The sequence below is a fragment of the Lampetra planeri genome, chromosome 19, assembly GCF_965212315.1.
Source record: "Lampetra planeri chromosome 19, kcLamPlan1.2.h2, whole genome shotgun sequence".
Lineage (NCBI taxonomy): Eukaryota > Metazoa > Chordata > Hyperoartia > Petromyzontiformes > Petromyzontidae > Lampetra > Lampetra planeri.
In genome coordinates this window covers 11651442-11672426 of record NC_136125.1, presented here as the reverse complement: position 1 = coordinate 11672426, position 20985 = coordinate 11651442, and the positions used below count along the sequence as shown (strand labels likewise).

General features: G+C 47.7%; 1 protein-coding gene across 2 annotated transcripts in view; it reads left to right on the top strand.

The window, feature by feature from the left end:
- Window positions 1–20737, top strand: part of LOC144724130 (mineralocorticoid receptor-like) — a 123502-nt gene extending 102765 nt beyond the window's left edge. The window contains exons 6-9 of one of the 2 annotated variants that reach the window (XM_078603028.1): window positions 2007–2137; window positions 3644–3798; window positions 11633–11780; window positions 17556–20737. In XM_078603028.1, the coding sequence (XP_078459154.1) occupies window positions 2007–2137; window positions 3644–3798; window positions 11633–11780; window positions 17556–17617 (496 nt within the window). In that variant the 3' untranslated portion in view covers window positions 17618–20737. Of the gene's footprint in view, window positions 1–2006; window positions 2138–3643; window positions 3799–11632 lie in introns of both variants that reach the window. The other variant, XM_078603029.1, reaches the window with a different exon arrangement.
- Window positions 20738–20985: the final 248 nt, after the last annotated feature.

Here is a 20985-nt window from a genome sequence, read left to right as displayed (position 1 = left end):
CAATTCCACTTTTGCACCGCTAGGAACAAAGCGGCGTATGGCGCTGCATAAACGCTGCGTGTTTGCCGTATTCGAGGACACAAAACACCTTCGTGTCGCCTTGCTCCACCTAAGGGGAAGTCTCGTGTCACCCCGACCTTGCAAATACCAAGGCTATCATTTGGTCTCCAGGCAACCTTGCATTCCTGCCCTCTCCACGAGCAGTGTCGTTCTCGAACGAAAACCGCACGCTGCTCTCCCCAACGCTGTGGATGCTGGTGAGGCTGAGAGTCCATCCGTGCCACGTGTGCATGTGCCAGACCACACGCTGGAATATGATCGCGCGTGAAGCTCTCCGGCGTGTTCTCGGGCTGTGCAACGTGAACGCACGTGGGAGGGTTTTACAGTACAGCCACAAAAGCCCTGGCATTACCATTTTGCTTATTTTGCCTACAACCAAATCACTCTGAACACACCCGATCTTGTCAGATCTCCGGGGTTAGGCGGGATGATGCTGGTTTGTCGTTGAACGGGAGACCGCCTGGCAATATCAGGTGTTGGAGGCTTGGGCTGCGAGGTGGCCAGGAGATGGTGGTACGGCAATGGATTTTTGAATCCATCTGTGCTGTGCTCTGAGTGTTATCCTCCTCCCACGTGAACCCCCAAGGATCTGCCAAACATCCCAATGCACAGTCCTGCAAAAAAGTCGCCTGGCACTCAGTGAGGCGTTCCTGTGTAAGAACAAAAAATAGTTTAGTCCAACACAAGGTGATTTTCTGCTGGAATATAAAAAAATTAGATTGATTCAGTCGACCACTTTAATCCATTAGCTGTAGCCTTGAGGGAAGCGGCGCACATCTGTTGATTTCTTCGGTGATTAAATGCGGGGGAGTTGAGGCCCATGGTGGAGAGAACAGCCGTGCTGCCATCCGCACAGCGTTTCTCTTCCCCTCCTGGTTTCCTCTCTCTCTCTCTACGCTTGACCTTAACATCCTTGCCTCTGAGTTTGAGGCACGTACACTCGCCCCAAACGCTCGAGCGAGCCGCAGCTGGATTTGATACATGGCCGCACGTGTACTGTTGCCGTTTGTCGGTGTTTGTTGCAGTTGCATGCTTAATAATAATAACAATGTTAACCGCGTAACGATTCACCCACACAGTGATTTAATGAATTGTCATGATTTGGGGTGACGATTCGATACAAATGATTTTGTATATTTTTTTGTTTTTGACGTCTCGTTCGCATTGTCTCTCTCGTGTGTAAAGTCTCATTCTCTGCTTTAGCCTAAACGTAGCATTGGCATATAATTTCAATATGATTAGAATAATGTGTAAATAATCCAACTCGCGCATTCGATTCGATGTGTGTGTTTTGAGCATAATGATAAATGACAATGGCTTGATTGATATATCATCGCGTGGCTAATGCTTATGAAAGGTTGGTGCATTCGTCACGTTGATGTGTAGGTATCAGAATTTGGGGAGACAAAAGAAACCGGGTGAAAGTCTCGGCCACAACATCTTCCCAATGGCCAGTCTCCGGCCTTCATAGGTGCATGCTGACAGCACTTGCCCATCCGTCTCTCGAAGGCTGCACAGGGGAGCTTTGTCGTCTGTGTTTTTTTTTTGGCATATCGCAGCACCCATGGCCATTTTTCAACAACATTATTTCCCCAGGCACCTGCTGCCATGTACAGGGAGGGGTGTGTGTGTGTGTCTGTGTGGAGTGGTGGTGTAGCGATTCGCATACAGCTCTACAACCTGAATTCAATTCCCGGCCAAGGCTAACATCAGTGGCAGGGTCCTGGGCTTCCCCGAAGTTGACTCAGCCTTAAATGGCAGCTGGTGTGCTGTGCAAACATCAGCATTGGGGAGACAAAGGTGGCGGGATGTAGTACTGGCCACAGTGCTCACTTGCGCGCCGTGCCGGCCTTAATAGGTGGTCACTAATGGCACTTGCCCTCAGTATGTTGAATGCTATGCAGATAATCTCTGTCTTTGCCTCTTGTCTTTGTGTGCACTCGCAGGCAGCGCATGCAGCAGTCGGCCATGTACGAGCTGTGCTTGGGTATGCAGCAGGTGTTCAAACAGTTTGGCCTCCTTCAGGTGACACAGGAAGAGTTCCTCTGCATGAAGGCGATCATGCTCCTCAACACAGGTGAGCGGACCTGGGGGCTGACCGCTGGCGGCACTCAATCGATGAGGAGTCTGGGACAATCGTCAGGCTCCTGGGATGAATAAAGGGCGTATAAGCACGTGCCATTACCTCCATCCTGTCAGGGTGCCATCGTTTGCACATCTCAGCTTTAGGCGTTTCCGATGAATAACGAGAAGCCACGATGAGAACGTTGGGCATCGTAGGTGCAGTGCTTGAAGCGTTTTTCTTTTTTAATGAAATATGCGATGGACGGGTTATTCCTTTGCGTGTTAATAGACATCCAAAAATCAAAGAGATGTCCGGGGCAAATAAGCATCGAGGCATCGGTGCTCATCATCCTGCAGTGGACAGCCCTGCAGGAGTCAGTGGTAGAAATTCCTCATGTTTATGATGGTGGGTGGTGGAGGTGGGGGCATCTACCCATAGGACAGCCACAGTTGACTCCCGCGCACAGAGCTACTCCTCATGCCATCATCCCCTGAGGGATGATGGGCTGAGTCGGCCCACGATGAGGATTTGAACTCGCAACCTCGCGAATTGCGCTCTACAGCTGAGACACCATTCTGCGTACTCCACAGTGCATTCCCGTGTGTTGAATGTAGTTATACACTACGTAACGGTATTGTGGCGCATTTAAAACAGTACCTGAAACATTCCGCTCACGTCATGGATATCCCGGAGTTGCAAATCTCATTTGGCAGGCGATGCTCCGTCACGATGCCAGCCCCACAATGACATTTATTTAATTGTCGTTTTCCTGGCACGCCGTAGCGTTCCGTCACTCTGGCCGGAAACGCGCGCCGGTGCATACCATGGCCACCGCTTGTCACGTGCCCAGAGTTGCTGAGGCTGTGTAGCCGTGAGAGTGGTTAGTGGTGGTTGGTGGTGGTTGTGGTGGTGGTTGGTGGTTGTGGTGGTTGGTGGTGGTTGGTCGTTGGTGGTGGGTGGCGGTTGGTGGTGGTTGGTGGCGGTTGGTGCTGGTGGTTAGTGGTTGGTGGTGGTTGGTGGTGGTTGTTGGTGGTGGTAGGTGGTTGGTGGCGGTTGGTGGTGGTAGGTGGTTGGTGGCTGGTGGCGGTTGGTGGCGGTTGGTGGTGGTTGGTGGCGGTTGGTGGTGGTTAGTGGTTAGTGGTTGGTGGTGGTTGTTGGTGGTTGGTGGTTGGTGGTGGTGGTTAGTGGTGGTGGTGGTAGGTGGTGGGTGGCTGGTGGCAGTTGTTGGCGGTTGGTGGTGGTTGGTGGCGGTTGGTGGTGGCTGGTGGTGATTGGTGGCGGTTGGTGGTGGTTGATAGCGGTTGGTGGTGGTGGTTAGTGGTTGGTGGTGGTTAGTGGTGGTTAGTGGTTGGTGGCGGTTGGAGGTGGCTGGTGGTGATTGGTGGCGGTTGGTGGTGGTTGGTAGCGGTTGGTGGTGGTGGTTAGTGGTTGGTGGTGGTTAGTGGTGGTTAGTGGTTGGTGGTTGGTGGTGGTGGCGCAGATGGCGCAACGTGACGCGGCGCCCGCCCTGTGACGCAGTCCCCCAGGAGGGCCTCAAGACGCAGGCGTTCTTCAACGAGATGCGCATGAACTACATCCGGGAGCTCAACAAGGTGGTCATCAGCAAGAACAACACGGCCGACGGCTGGAAGAGATTCTACCAGCTCACCAAGATGCTCGACTCCATGCATGACGTAAGGGGTCGGTTTTGGAGTCGTGTTCGTCTTTGTCTACTCGTCCATCTCTCTGCGAGTGCGCACACGTCTGTGTGTTTGTGCGTTTGTGTTTGTGCGTTTGTGTGTTTGTGCGTCTGTGTGTTTGCGTGCATGTGTGTGTTTGTGCATCTGTGTGTTTGTGCGTCTGTGTGCTTGCGTGCGTCTGTGTGTTTGTGCGTCTGTGTGTTTGTGTGTCTGTGTGTTTGAGCATCTGTTTGTTTGCGTGTGTGTGTGTGTGTTTGTGCGTCTGTGTGTTTGTGCGTCTGTGTGTTTGTGCGTCTGTGTATTTGTGCGTCTATGTGTTTGTGCGTCTGTGTGCTTGCGTGCGTGTGTATTGGCGAGTGGTAGTATAGTGGTTAGCGCACTGCATGAAAAACTTGGTGATCCGAGTTTGAATCCAGCTTATGACCAATAAAAGTGACAGCAAACATTTGAACCGGTCCTGGGCCTCCCGTCGGTTGACATAACTTCAATATGAATACCTGGAGCGGGATGTTTCAATATCAGAACTGGGGAGACAAAGGTGTGGTGTTGGCCACCCACCCCCTCGTGTGCCATGCCAGCCTTCATAGGTGCTCGCTAACAGCACTTGCCCCAACAGTCTGTTAAGGCTATATGGGGGATCTTTGTCTTTTTGCATGTGAGTGCCTGTGTGTGTGTTGTCCGGCAAAACAACCCCCTACTTCCTCGTTGGTGCCGGACGGCAACGCTGTGGTGAGTAGTGACATGGGGGGGAGGGACAATTTAGATTGCCCATTCCCCATATGGCATTTGTAACCACCATATTAGCCGAATAGAGGCTCTGGATGGGTGTGAGGGACTGATAACCCCTCCACCTTCAATTAATTACTACAAAACCACGTCTGCTGAACCTGGAGCTTGCCACTAAGAGGTGGGGGGCCTTACCATCAGCCCCACCAAAACTAAGCACCTGCCTGGGTATTTTGAACGATTGGACACTCGACCCCTACAACTCCCAATTGGTAATGGGGCAGTTGTGGAGAGAGTGGAGAGTTTCCCATACCTGGGCAGTATGCTCATGACCGGCTCCGGTTTCACAGCAGAGGTCTCACTCCGAATCAGTCGAGCGGCATTATCTTTTCATCGGTTGCATAACGCTGTGTGGAAGCTACCTGGTCTGTTGCTCCGCACGAAGCTTCAGGTCTTCTCGGCCACGGTCATTCCCTCCCTTCTCTACGCTTGCTAAACGTGGACCCCCCTAATAGAAAATCTTCGTTGGTTAGAAACATTTCGGCTGTCCTGCCTACGATCCATCCTGGGTTTAACCAGGCTGGATTGTGTGAGGAGCTCACAAATCCTTGAAAGATCTGGACAAAGTCCCATCGGCCAGCTCTTCCGGCAGGCAAGGCTGCGTTGGCTGGGTCATGTCATCCGCATGCCCAGCCACCGCATTCCTAAACAGCTTTTGTTCAGCCGGATAGAGGGGGCTAAACGGGTAAGGCATGGACTAGAGAAGAGATGGAGTGATGTGGTACAGGAGGATGTGGAGCTGAGTGGACTTGCCGATGACTGGTACCAGCGGTGTCAAGATTGGCCTCTGTGGAGAAGGCTCGTGAAGGACGCTACTGGACAGTTGAAGGCAGTCGCCCGCCAATAACAACGGAGGGCAGAAGAGCGATGCTCACAACAACAAGCGGAGCGCCGGGTGGCTAAAGCACAGAATTTTGGCACAGTAGGGGGCACAGGTGGTGCATCAGCCAGTCATCTCAGTCAGTCGACCCGTGGCAACTGGGTCTGTCCCGTGACCTCCTGCAAGCGGGCGTTCGACACTTCACGTGGCCTCAGCGTGCACATAGCCTGGCACAAGCGTCGTGGTGACGTCACCGCCACTTAGTGGCGAATGGCGGTTGTTGTTGTGTGTGTGTTGGTCTCTGTGTAAGTGGGGTCATGGTTCGTGCACTGCACTACAAACTCAGCGATCTGAGTTTAACACCTGGCTATTCCTAACATCAGTGGCATGTGATAATGGGGTCTGTGTGTGTGTATATATATGTATATATACGTTGTAAACAAGGTGCAGCACTGTCGTTGCTCATTAGGAAGCGTCTGCAAATTGCTAAGGGTGATGGTTCCACATTCATCAGCCCAAAAAAGGCTACAAAACACGGATCCTGGGCATTGTTTGGAAAACATTTGAACGTGGAATGTCAAAAACACAAGCAAGGACATATGGCTTTAATGGAATTCAACAACATCCTTCAGCGCCTCTGATTCACCACTTAATCTGATCCTGCCCGCTGGATGCTCTTGTCCACCAAACTTTCATGAGCATTTCAATGGTCTATAAAACGCGCATTAAAACCTCCGCGCAACTGCTTGCAGAATGAGCTCGTGCAATCTGCTTTCTCTCGGTTCCGTGGCAATCGCAGCAGGGCCACGAATCAGCAGCCGCCACTCGTCAATGTGATTGTTGTCGCGCTCTTTCTTTCCAATCCTTTCTGAAAACAATTTGCAGATTTCATTTAGGGGTCCTTAAATGGTTATTTCATCATTGTGAATTTGCCAACCAATTGCATCACTATCCATTATGGGTCGTCTTGGATATGGGTATCTTATTAGAGTTCAGTTTGTTCCATTGGTAATGTCTAATCGGTGATTGATGCACAATTTATTTGTTAGTAATTCAATTCAATTTAGCCACCCTTTTCCAAGCTCGTTTATTTTTGAATTGGATCTCATTTGATTTGTATGCCGAAGTTGGGAACTCAACGCACATCGCACCTCCGATTAGCACGGTTGGCTACGTACGGTGCAAAAGAAGTTCAGTGCACAACTTGCTGCGTCAATTCAGGCATCTTAATGAATGGTCACAGCCTCCCCCGACTTGCCCTCGTTGTTAGATGAATCGCCATGGCTCCAGGTTCATTGTTCAATGCAAAATCTCTTTTTTTCTTTCCAGTTTTTTCCTGTCCCATTTGTCTTGTCTGTCTCGTCTGCTTTTGTCTCATCGGTCATATCTCATTCACTGCCATCAGTCTAAGTACAGTGTTACTGTGTAGGGGTATAATTTGCATGAATGGTAGTTCGTCGATTCTTACACACACAATTCAATGCATGGATTGGGTGCTTATGAATTGATTGTATACAATTAAGCATCATGGGCCAAATAAATATACACATACATAAATATACACATACATAAATATACGCATACATATGCAAACATCAATTGTTGTCTGTAATACATCATTAATGATAATTTAACCCTTGCACTTTACTCACGAGGGACAAGATTAAGGCAGTGGAATATAAAAAAAAAACAAGATTAAAAACCCATCATCTAGAGTAGAGATCTTTTTTTTACCTTTGAAGTTGTTTTATTACCAATTTTCTTTTGATTCATCAAAGTTGCAGCCATATAAATTTGTTTCTCCTAATTAATTGTCTGCAGGCCAAAGCTTAAAAACCCCGAGCCCACTTTTGTTGCAAGGGTCAAAGCATTATTCATATTCCCCACTCGCCGACTCCCTTCAAAGTGATTTTGATCAAGCAAAACAGCCTGCAAGCGGTAAATCTTTACCCGACTTGTCATACTGAAAGTTCAATGCCAGCTCAGTCTATAAGGTCGCCTTCAAACAAATAGTTCTTTAACCTTTGGATTCATTAGCAAGCGATGCTACCTTCCCCAGCAGGGCAACCACCCTTGAAGTTTGGTAACCAGAAGCGAAGAAAATGTCACCACAACGTTGGGTGCTTTGATACACAATTTTGTTGCACACACACACAAAGACAAAGATTCCCCGTATAGCCGTTAACAGGCTGTTGGGGCAAGTGCTGTGTGTGCACACCTATGAAGTCCAGCATGGTGCACGAGTGAGGAGTGTGGCCAGCACCACATCCTGCCGCTTTTGTCTCCCCAATACTGATGTTTACACACTGCACCAGTTACTGATTTCAGGCTAAATCGACCTAGAAGAGGCCAAGAACCACTTCAGATTTTCATCATAGGTCGGCGGGTTCATAGCACAGCTGCGTTATAACCGCTGCACCACCACTCCCCACACATCCACACACACGCACACTTGCACCTGCGCAAGCAGTAACAACAGTAGTTGTCATTCACCATTGAGTGGTGGTCACATCACCACAATGCCAGACTAGGTGCACCTTGAGGCCACGTGAAGTGTCAAAGGCTCCCCGACAATAATTCACGGGAGAGACCCAGGAATTGTGGGTTAGCTGACTGCGAGTACTGGCAGATGCACCAATTGCAAACCCCAATTCTGTGCCAACTCGCTGTGTTTGAGCTTTCTGGCGCTCTGATAATTGATGTGAGCATCGCTCCCCTGCCTTCATTTGCTGATAGAGGGCGGCTGCTGTCAACTGCGCCAGTAGCGTCCTTCACGAGCATCCTCCACAGAGACCGATCTTGAGACCACGGGTGCCAGTCATCAGCCAATCCACTCATCTCTAAGCCCTGCTGTCACCTGATATCTTCATGTCCGTTGAGCCCCCTTTATCTGGCCGAACAAGCCGCTTGACTGTACACTTTGTTTCTATCAGATGCAAATTCAACTGATACAGCCGTGGAAGGCTTTAAAAAAAAAAGATGCTAAATAGTGTAGGAGAGAGAGGACATCACTGTTGCACTAAGGTGAACATGGAATGAGTCTAATTCATGGCCATGCAGCTTTAACTGGCCCTGCTTACCTTCAGGGAGTCCCAAAGCATGAATCACACCAGAGCACATTGCCTCTTGATTGTATCTTAGGTCTTAACTACGTCAATAAAGTAGAGATGTAGGTTCTGCTGAAGTCTTGACACCTCTGCTGTAGCAGACAGACAGGGAATATGGCATACATGCAGGGCCAGCTCTCCTTTAAACGACACTGGGGCTCCAACACCGTAACCTTTCCATTCCGAAGCAAAGCGTTCTCAAATTATATTTGACCTTTCCTGGCACACTGAGGAGGGAGATGCCCTGGTCAGGTACCCCCGTCTTGCAGAGGGGACCACCAGGGCATCCTCCTAAGCCTGAAGCAACCAGCCAGCTGTAATATGATACAGATCAGCCTGCACAAAATCGCCACCCTGCCTCAACAGGAAGTCATATTTGCCCCGCGCTTTATCTGACCTCGGATCGTTCTTCACACATACTCTGCAAACAGCACATCAGATGCGCTTCTGCGGCCGTCTGGAACACTCTTCCTTTCCGATATTAGGAAGCTACTGGAGCTACGTACTTTTAAATCATCGAGATTGAAACTCATTTCTTGAGAACTGCTTTTTCGTGTTTAGTTTGTTGTCCTTCCCCCGTACCTCCGATTAGCACGTTTGGCTACGTACGGTGCGACAGAAGTTCAACGTACGTACATACGAGCCACGCTCAGGGTGCAGCTGCCTCCTCCAGCATTTGACGATCTGCGGTCCATGAAGGGTCAACCTCCCCTGGCCCCGTTATGCCGTTTGGGTTGAGGGGCTTCCCCCTTCCTCGAGGAAATGCTCAGCAAATTGGAAGACCTGATCTTTTGGAGTCGGAGAACAGATTTATATTCTTCTCCTTCAGGTTGTTAATTGCAATGGTTGCTGCAAGTTACTCTTTTGACGGAATTAATTCGTGACGTCCCCGGAAACGCATGCCTGCCACTCGTTCTTGCAGTGACGAACGCCTCTGGGAACCTCTTGAGCGGAGGCTGCGGTAAGCCTTTTCATTCTAAGGGGGTGCGATATTTCGTTGGCAATGTCCGTACATTGAACTTCTATCGCACCCCACGTAGCCAGCCGTGCCAATCGGAGGTGTGGCAAGTAAGGCACCCGCCACTTTCGCTCACCTGGCTAGAACACTTCCTCTGTCAGCTGAGATTTCTGAGAAGATCTTCGCTAGATACCTTGCGCAGACATGGCAGCTGTTTGAGCCGTTTCTCCTCAGATACAGAAGGAGGGGGTGGGAAGCCAACCTCAGATGCAAGCTGCACACCACACACACATATGCACACGAGGAGATAATAGAACATTTTGTAGACCACCTTAATCATGTAGGTTTCTTGTAAGGCTGCCGCATGATGTACATATCATAGTAGTTTGCACTTAATTATGCAACGGTCAACAACATCAGTGCATGTCCCTCATGTAGTCAGTCACACACGCGCACACACACCTGAGGAAGTGTAGTCTGCACACATGGTTTGTCTCTGGGCATGACCACTTTCCTCATATTTGCAAAATGACTTGCAAATATGAGGAAATTGGCAGAACACTGAATGGCCATTCTAGAATATGAGGCTTGGAGACTCATTAAGGTTTTCGTGAGGAAAAATATTATTGTAATGTCATGCTAACATGATTTTATTGTATAAGAAGTTCTCTTAATGTCAACTTTGAACATTTTGTGCTCTTGAACCCATTAAATCACTTGATCGACTAATATGGTTGGCAAAATCAGAGTTTCTCATCAGCAATATCGATTGCGAAATTTCCCGCCACGCCTGTGCAGATTGGCATTCAATCACGAACATCCAGGATCCCACTGAAACCTCGTGACCCGTTCCTGTCAGCGAGACCACAACGCCCCCAAACCCTCACACTCCTCCACTGGATCATCATCATACAATTCCGATTGAAATTCAAGCCTGACCTCACCATCTTTAACAACATCCACCATGGACTTTCACATCTCTCTCCCTCCTCTGCTCTCAACTCACTCTTCTCCTCATATTCCTCCTCCCCACGCACTCGACGACCGAGGCCTTCTGTAAAATCCTCCAGTCAGCGGGAGGTCACTCCTTCTCTGCTGCTGCCCATGTAGTCTGGAACTCCCTCCACCTGAAACTTAATTTGGAGCTATTTAAGGCCTCGACACAGAGGCGTGATTTCTCTTTGTGCCTATGTTTGTTCTCTCTCTATGTATCTCTGTGATATCTGTCCGCTTATATGTCTGTCTATATGTCTCTGGCTCTGTGTTTTATCTCTCTCCCAAATGTTGCATTCTCAGGAAGAATGTAATCAACCAGGTAGGGTGTTGACTGTTATGTTATCCGACTCTCTGTTGTATTACATTACATTTCTAAGTATACTAGATTTGTGTTTCTATTCAATTGATACCTGATGATGATTGCATGTGTTGCAATCGAAACGTCGTATGCTAGTATTTAATTTAATTTATTATTTTATCTTGATACGTGACTTTACCGAAAGAACCAAAGAATACTCCCTCTACCTGGCCATCTGTGCTACCGACTCCCTGCCCCTGTTCACGTAAAGCCTCACGACCTTCCCTTCTGCCTGTGCCTCGAATAGAAACGCAGACCCTCGTGATGCGGCTGTCCTACTTTCTGTACAACATCTTGAGATGCAGCTGCATTGTTGAGATTCGATGTAAACTCCAAATTGTAGGTGTATTCCTAACATACGTGTGTGGCCTGTGTGTGGACATTACGTGTGTGCATATTTGGCGCGTGTTTTGCATGCGTGTTTAGCGTGTGTGTGTGTCCGCGTGCATATTTGACATTTTGTGTAAATGTGTATGTTTGGGTTTTGCGCGTGTGTATCCATCTGTTGTTTGGTGTGTGTCGATGCGTCCGTGTATGGTTTGTGTGTGTGCTCATGTTTGCCTTTTGCGCGTGTTTGATTTGTGTGTGTGTGTACGCACGTATGGTGTGTATGCGCGTGTTTGTCTTTGTGTCTTTGCTTTGTGTGCACCGTTTTTGTTTATGCATGTCTGGATTGTGTATTCATGTGCGCGCGCGTTTGCTTTATGCGCGCTCGCGTGTTGGTTCCCAGCCAGTGCTCGCTAACAGCACTTGCCCCAACAGTCCGTCAAGGCTATACAGGGTATCTTCGTCTTTGTCCCCAGCTGGTGGGCGGCATGCTGCAGTTCTGCTTCCACACCTTCGTGCAGTCACAGACGCTGTCCGTGGAGTTCCCCGAGATGATGTCGGAGATGATCAACGCCCAGCTGCCCCGCGTGCTCGCCGGCATGGCCAAGCCGCTGCTCTTCCACGGCAAGCGAGTGTGACGGCACGTGGGCTGCCCCCGTGGCGCCGTCGTCGTCGTGCCCAACGAGCGTGGCTCCGACTGGGCCAACACGTAACCAGACGCTTGCCCCTTAAGGGCGACCTTGGAATTGGACCGCCACACACTTTGAGATTTTTACGCCCGATTACAAATGAGATTTTACGTGGGCGGAGTGTGTGTGTGGCCTGATTCCTGAACTGGCTTACGGTGGCAGGTTTGTGATTGCCGATTGCACTAGCCCAGCTCTGGTTGACCCCGGACAGCTCTGCCTCAACCATCCCACACGAAACTCTTACTTTTTTTTTACCTTATACAGCTGCTTTCCTGTAGCCACGCCTGCGCCATTCGCCCACTGCAGCCGCCTCCAGAAGCCACATCTCGCATCCATCCCCGCTGACGTCAACCCCTTACGGTTACCCCTCGACGGCCGCCATAGCCAATCCTCCTCCAGATGTCCCCAAGAGCTGTCAATGTTTTGCTGGACAACGCCATCCTAGAGAGAATCCCCTCACTGTGGGTCAGCCCCGTTTCCACCTTCCCCTCCCAGAACGGTCCTGCCTTCTGCGACTGCTGTCGACGCAACGCTTTCGTCCGTTTGCCGCGTCTCTCGTTGCCGCGATTCTGTGACCGCCGGGAAGCGAGGCAGCTTGGATCACAAAGTGGGCCGAACGGGGCTCAGCCTTGCGGTTCCCCCCGGTAGCCTCGCCGAGCCGGCCTGGCGTTAAGCGGCCTTTGTGAGCGGGCCGCGGGTTTTCACGCGGGTTGTTCTCGGAGCCGGTCGCGATGTCACGGAGTCACCGTTGTAACTGGATTCGTCCTCGGTGCAGTCCCTCGCGTAGTTGAAACTTGAGGGCCTTGTATTTTTTGTTAAATTACAATAATGGATATTAGTCTGGACAAGCCTTACATAACCCAAGCCTGCGTAGTTTACTTTCATGTTTGTATATCACCTTGCATTGCATGTGATAATGGCTATGTTGTCAGCAAAATCTGAGATGGATGATACCTTTTCCAATTTAACTCTCAAAATATGTCTCCTAATGTCGTCGTGAATTTTCTTGGCGTGAGATTCTCCTTTCTTAACCCCTCTTCTGCTTTGTCTTTTGTCGTTTTCTTCACGCAATCTCGCCATAGATGATCCATTTCTACAAATGGGTTCATTAAGTTCAATAAATATTAGTAAGGCTTTGGATTTTCGGGCTTTGGGTGACTATCAGTTTACAATTGCTTAAATGCATTTTCATATAAAACAAAAGCTAGGCATAGTGGTATTTGGTATTTATTGTCTTTTATAGAAGCTGATTGATAGTTGGATGTGATCACTAGTAGAAATATGTCTATTGGCCTTTGACGATTTGCATTGAATTCCTCCACTAGTTTCATGATTGTATCTGTTGTCTACTATAGTGCTGTCTTGCATTCTAAGGGCTACTCTTTGTGGTTTACTAGTTATTAAACCTTTTCACCCTTCCATACTCCCATTCGTTGTTAGACGAACTTTGCTAATCTTTGTTTTGTAAGTTAAGAACTCAATTCATGAACTCGAGGAAATTATTGAAGAACTTAAAATAAGAGAAGTTGGGCTCCAGGTAAAAATTAACAAAACTAAATTCACAGACAACAAATTTGTCGAAACAAAATAAAATAATTGTTGGAGGAACACCACTGGGAAATACAACAGAATATCCATATCCAGGTAAAATTATCGACGTTATAAATTATGAAATAACAAGGGGGAATGAGAGCAGGTTGGAGTGATTATGGATTATTGAATTTTATCATAATGAGGACACTATTCAATCTGTTTATATCACCGGCTGTGATCAGAAACACGGACAAAGTAACTGGGACAGGAGCCGAAAAGTGAGCAAGGATACATGGAGAGATGCATGTTGGGAACCATGCTGAGGAACAGACTGTCAAAAAGAGTCATCAGGATTGGCAGCACACGTCACTAGAAGGGATGATTGTGGGTGGTCGAGACTGGTGATGGAATGTTCGCCACAGTAGGGGTATTGCCCGAGAGGAAGACCGACCACCGTGGGGCGAGAGCGATGAGGTTAGCTCATGTGTCGGAGTGCGAAGGATTGTGGCATCATGGGACCAAGGGGAGTCGCAAACACACGTGGAGGCCTTTAATACGTTTTATTTGCGGCCCATTGACCCATTGCGGGGTCGGCGTTCATCGCTGGGGTTGTGCTGTTGTAAAGTGTGGGCTCAGTGTGGGGAAACTTGCTTCGTCCGGGCACTGCATGGCTCCAGTTCTGGTGCAGGACGAGCTGCACGGCACGGCTTCCCATCCCAGTTCTCCGTGAGCCATTCGGCTCCGTAGGCTCGGCCCCTCGCTACCGCTCCATGGCTATCGCAAAGGTCGAGGAGCGATCTAGAAAAAATGCACTTTGTTAAATGCAGGCATGGGTTACGTTAGACTATTCTAAATAGAAATAAAAAAATTGTTACTTTTGTAATTTTCCACCAAGCATTTTTTGCACAAATACGACTGGAAACTGAATTGAACAGGTGACATCGCAGAGCGCGCGGATGTTCAGTTTGCGTTGACCCCGTGACGTCGCGACTTGGTTGTGATACGAAAAAAATGCGGTCGTGAACTCCCAGGCCTGTCTTCCAAGCTCACTGGGAGTCGGGTCATTCCGGTACCGTGGGGACAACGTGCTGAGCCGGCAAGCCTGGTCCGAGCACCAGGCCGGCTCGCTTCGCCGCGGTCGTGGGAAATCGGCGTGCTCCCTCCGCTTTTTGAGCCGGTGGTTTATTACGCTCGGTAAAGCTGGTTTTGTTTACCACTGAACTGAGAGTCGGATAGCGTTATTGGTTGTGTGTCTGGTCGAAAGACTTCATCAATACCTGACGCTCTTAACTAAGTGGAGGGCACAACGCAGCACTAAGGTACCCGGACACGAAGGTTATCGCGGTGTGCCGTGCGTCCGCTGTAGAAAACTCGACGAAGTGACTCGTGCCGCTCCGTGGTCTTCTCTTCTGAGTATCCATCTCATTCCTTTCACGTTTTTTTTCATGTTGTGCCAATTATTTTTGCTCGTAAAATTAACAGGTGACGTTACATTAATCTGAATTTGGACACTTTTTAAGATCATGTAATTAATGGGATATTTTTGTTTCATTTTTTTGCCTTGGATTTTAGGAGTGTTTCTTTGTCCTTCTCATTATAGCATGGCCCAACATACCAGTGGCTGTTATCATACATGATCTGGAAAGGCATAACAACATCGACTAAAAGCACTTTTTGTGACTTATAAAATAAATTATCTGAATAATTACAGTATGCAGTCGAATCCCTTTCGCAATAAACATCAAGGCTCACCGCTGCACACACAAGTCAGGGCACGTATGAAATCGCCAGAGGAATTGGTGCTCGTGGTGCAATTGTTTCCGGGGGAAAGTTTTTTCTAGATGTATTCCACGGTAATTTATTGCAAGTGTAACACGTAAGCTTTCGCAACCAATATTATCCATAATAGAGGGGGTTTTTGGGTTAGATTGCGTAAATATAAATGTGTCGTAAGACTCGCCACCACCCGACACAGACAGTAAGGTTTGTCACCTAAACAGAACATGCCAATTCGTTACTAGTACAGTGCACCGGTGTGATGGAGAATAAATCCGCTGCATTTTAAATTTGCGTAGGACCTTTCGCCAGTAATTACAACTAGCATCATCATCAGGCGACGGTGACGCTAGTTGATGATTGTCGTCAAGTGTTTTTGTTTTAACATCTTTTTTCAAATATAGTTTTTTTAAAAATATATATAATGTATTCCCTTAATGTATTCGGCAAGTTACAAGAAATAGCGACTGCAAATATAGAGCCCAACTGACATCGCCATTGCCCATTCCTCTCCGTGGTTTAAGTGCAGCCTCAGTTGTGCCTTTGCTTTTTATTGTTCACCTGCGCTGAGACATACCCAGGCCAGGAGCAGGGGCATCAATTTTGTTGGTGCTCAATGCTAGCAATAAAACAAGGCCTCAATTCAAATGAATCTTTACAGCCTTCTCCACAGTCGCTGATCACACATGGCTTCTTTATGGAATGGGACAGCTGTTGGACGTTAACCGGGATTTATTACGTAATTCCGCTCCGTTAGTATTTAACGCAACGGTTACTTATGAAGCACTACACAGGCCACCGATCACGCCATCTCTGCGCCGCTGTGGCGAAGCGGTGGATTTCGGTAAAAGATTTTGAGAGCCCTGTGCACCTTCTCCAAGGTTGTAGCGCGTGTCCATCAGGTTACGCCACATGTTGTTCGGAACGATGTCCTGCGTCTTGCTCCACGTCATCGAAGCTTCTTCAGGAAGCGGAGATGATCCCAGAGTGCGGAGCTGGAAGCCTGGAGCAAAACGTCAGACATGCACAACAACGCATGGCACAACCTGAAAACACATCGGGGAGCCGCACAGCACAACCGCGAGAACCCACACAGCTGACCGGTACAGCCGGTTCATCTGCCAGTTTTCTTCCACAGCGCCCACAATTATTATTACCATTTCACCATCACAGTCAGGTCCCCTGTCTTGACAAACTGCGCGATGATGATGATGGTGTTGCGGTTTTTATTTGTCGGTACATAATGTGTGAATTAGGTGTCGAAAACAACAATCGCACCAAAATGCAGTAATCTGGAGTATCTCCATTGCGGATATTAAAAAGATCGTGACCTTCAATGTGGGTTTTGAATGCACCCATATGTTGTTGTTGAGGTGCCTTTCCTGGATGTGTTAGCATCTAAGGACACGTGTGTGACCCTATCAATTTGATGGCTTAACAGTTTTGGATGTTTGATTTTGGCCTCATGTCTTTGGTCACTTCGCTCGTTCGCTTTCGTTCCTCGAGTGTTTTGAGTTTCCCTCTTTTCGCTTTGTAAGTGTAAACAATGATGATACAACTGTGAAGTCTTGGAAGTCTTAAAGACTCTATGAGACTTTGATGCAAAACATTACAGACCCGAATTTGGTGCAATGTTTGTGGTGTTTGGCAGAATTTTCCGAGGGTTGCAGCCCAGATAATTTTTCCGGCTGGCATAGGTGTCGTTTGGCCGGGCTTCATAATTTATAAAAATGTTTGCATTTCAGACACGGTTACAAAAAAAATAGTTTGGCTTTGTCGGATATTTCAGCTTAAAAGGTTAAGCCCCCTCTGTGAATTTCTTCTCAGTTGGAAATCATTTTCTGCAAAGGGTTGAATGTCCCAATTGCCTGCACCAAATACTTAATACTCGAGGGTTTTGTTGCTGTCAAAAACATCGTCAGATGTTCATCTGCTGCCAAGTAAAAACGAGAAGTTCTGTTTTCATTTGAAATGTTTAAAAAAAACCAGCGTGACAAAAATTGACTATCTATCAAAATGACGACGACGAATTTATTCTTCTCATCTCCCCTCTGTTTCATTTAGTGAAGCCCAAAATGTTTAATGTGGTCTCTGGCACGAATTGAAGAGTGAGCAAAGAATATACATTCATGCTGGCCAAATGCTTCGAGGCGTTAGCTCCTCCGCAACGAAGACTCCAATGTGGGGGGGGGGGGGGGGCCTTCCTCAACATTTGCTGCTGGGAGGCATTTTAATGTTTTATGGGCCATAGCAGCCGGACATTAAACGCTTCAGAGTACAAGTTGAGTTGACCTGCTAGAATTCTTTTTTTTAACAAGCTCGAAGATGTAGTCCAATATCCGACCTATAAAGGAGATATTCACATTCTAAAGTATGATGCCTCTCACCCCCCCTCGCCCAGGTCAAGACGCTCAGTGGATGCCACCGACCCGAAACCCCATGCATCACCGCAGCCTCTCTTGAGGCACTCATAGGAGCAAGAGGTGTTCCAACTTTGTTTTATTTTTTATTATTTTCGTTGCCACACGAGGGAATTTCTTTTGTAGCACTGCTGTCATCGGAATCGTCGCCCGCACATCCCCTGGACCTTTTTGACGTGGGAAGTGTAAAACGGCCGCGGTCGTTTTCTCTTTTGAGCGCTGCGATGGTCGACGTCGACGCCGGCGGTGGCGGCGGTGGTGGCGGTGGTGGCGGTGGTGGCGCCGTCTCCAGCGCATCGCGCTTGCTGCTAATACCCCACCCCGGGGACCCCTTTCCCTGGCCAGTGCCTCGCTCTTATCAAGCAAGTGTGTATATGGCCGATGCGGTATTTTTGTGCGTGTGTGTGTGCACTCTGCCGATGAATGTACAGAGCCGAGGTTTAATCTGCTCTCATTAGCATGCATTTGTATAATAATTGAAAGCAATCATATTACATCATTGTTCATTCGAGACCGTAAATTAGCACTTATACAGTATATACACGCACATTATCCCACAGTACAGTAGTTCAGCTCGTGGACTGTTTAGTACTCTTTAATGTATATTGCCGTGGTACCTTCCGTGCCGTTGGTATCCTGCGGGCTTTTCCAAACGTTGTAAATGCGATCTCCTTCCGAAAGGTATGGACCATACACAGGGAGAGACTCTTCTGCTGTGTGTGTGTGTGGGCGCCTGTGTGTGTTTTTTAAATGCAGTGTTTCAGACGAGTGCAATTTTCCTAAGGCCCCTTCACGACCCCGAGTGAGAGTCGTGGCAGCTGGGTGTTTTTTGGGGGAAGGTCGAGCACGCGGTCACCGCGGATTACCTGGTTCCTACCAGCCCCGGGGTAACGGACAGAGTGATCACACTCACAAGGGGGTGACGGGGACGTTGAATCGAGATGGCTTCACTTGAAACCGCGTGCGCGCGCGCACACGCACACACACACAGTCCCCGGAGCAGGTCATGGGTACAAGATGTCAAATCTGCTCGGTGTGGTTTGAAGGGTGAACTCTGTTATGAACAGTGGTCTGTAGGATAAATGCTCCACAGCAGCACAAGCCGATGTAGGCCACTGTGTTGTTTACTCTGCCTCTCAAGGGGCACTCTTGTGCGCTTTGGAATGAAGACAGCACCTGTGCTGGAACTCAGCCACTGGGGGTCTGTCGCGGGTGGTCGGACACCCCCGACAATCTCATTTATGTCTTAAGAGGCACCCATAACACGTGTTGGACAAAGTCATGGTGTTTTTTTGTGTCGTTTTTCTCCCTTCAGCAAGGTGGCATAAATGCCGAGTAGGCTGATGACAGGAGCCTTCCGATGCACAGTAGTGCGCACACAGTAGACTTGGTACAATACTGAGATCAGTAGCCAGGAGTTTTGTAGATTCTAGATAATGACAGTGCAGTAGAACTGCACTTATCCACAGCCATTTTCACCGTGATTCCAATTATCTGCAGCACCATGCTGCAACTAATAACCACCAGAAAAAATTTTGCATAGAAGACGCCGCAAACTAAAAAAATGTGGCTGTGCACCTCAAAATTGTACCCCCCCTTGAGTGTGATTGCAAACATAAAGTACTTATAAAGTCACTGTATATAAAAAAAATAATGATAATAATAAAACATACATTTTAAATGTTTACCCGTGGAAATCCTCCACCAGTCTTCAAGAGTTTGTTTCATCCGAATTCTTGGATGTTTGGCCAAGTTAACTTTTGAATGTTTTTATTTGTGATGTGTGATGTGTGGGAGGAAAACTGGAGTGCTCAGAGAGAGCCCATGCATACTTGGAGACAACGCTTCAACACTACAAAGATAAGGCCGAATCCTACTTGCTGTTCTGCCTTTTAAAGGCAACTTAGTTGCCCAGAGACTGGTGCCTGAATGTATTATTCCTATATAGCAGTACCTTTACAACTGCGACACTCAAAGGTTGGCAGGTATTTGGAGATACTTGTTTGAGAACTAAGTGGTACTCTGTGCTTGCAAAGGTACGACGTTGTCGCTTAATTTCCAGAGATAGGAATAATTATGAAACGAGGAATGTGTGTAAAGTAGGACTTCGAGAAAATACGCTTTTGTATTTTCTGTCTGTGAATGAGATTGTCTATATATATTTTAAATCTTCTATGTAAAGCATTTATTTTTGGTTAAAAAAAATGGAAATCGGCATTTTTTTAGTTTCTGGTATAAATCTTAAGTTTTTGCAACTTCTTGTCTTCTGTCATCTTCATAAAGCTCTTAAGAAAATAATTAAAAAGATACGTGCGACTTATTTAAACACGTATCACGGTGAAGCTTTATGCATTTATTGCCAAAGCAGTACATGTGTTGGAGGGCATTTGTGAACTTCATTTTAAAATCTCTCGATATTCTTACCCATCTGATTTTCGTTACAACACCTACGGACTATCACATCATAACAGTTCTATCCGCAATTCATATGGCGCTCTTCGCAAAAGCGTGCCACGTTTGGCGCTGAGATGTGATCGTCATTCAGCGAGCACTTCGACTCGTGTAAAATCTCCCCCCGGCTAGCCCACACCAACACTCGCTGCATGCTTGCCTGCCCTCATGCTCACGTCGGCCTAACACTGGCTGTCCAACAACTATCGTGGGGAAAAAAGAAATCCCCCATCGCCCCCCTCCCCAGCGCGCCCACATGGAATGGCTCAAATCTGCATGCCGCATGCTCTGCCGGCCGAGGACGTTCCAATCGATGAGGGAGATTCCAAACTGAGAATGGGGAGGACGAGACGTTTGGGCTGTCCGATAACAGCATCCGACTTCTAATCCGCTGCCACCTCTAACCCCGACCCACAACCTCAACGGCGTTTTGCGTTTAACTGTGGTATACAAGCCGAACCAAGTTTATGCACCTTTGCGTAAATTTGAGTCTTGCCCTTCAAGAAAAAACAATTCCAAGGCTCTTAACGCATCGTTCTGAGATGGATTTATTGTGTTCGATATGCTTTGGATGTCTCAGTAGTAGTGTCCTGTGTTTATTGTTCGCCTTTGTCTCGTGTTTATTAACGGAGGGGTTATTCGTGTTGCTAATAAACAGCAACTTTGTCAAGCTGCTGTTTTGTGCCTGCATACAGTAAACTATTTGTCAAAACTTCTAATTGTAGAATTTCTCTTTGTTGGTTTATTTTTTATGTATATATAGATCTTTTTTGCCCTGCTATGTGTGTGCGCGTGTTTTGTTTGAACTCAAAATGTGTTCAGAAACAATGTTGGCGTTTGATTCTGCTTCAAAGTTATTTTTTCTTCAATTAATTATCGCTATAATTATCACCAAAATGCGAGAAGACCAGCTGTCAGGATGGATATTTAAAACCTAATTTATTAACCCCATCTGCTCCC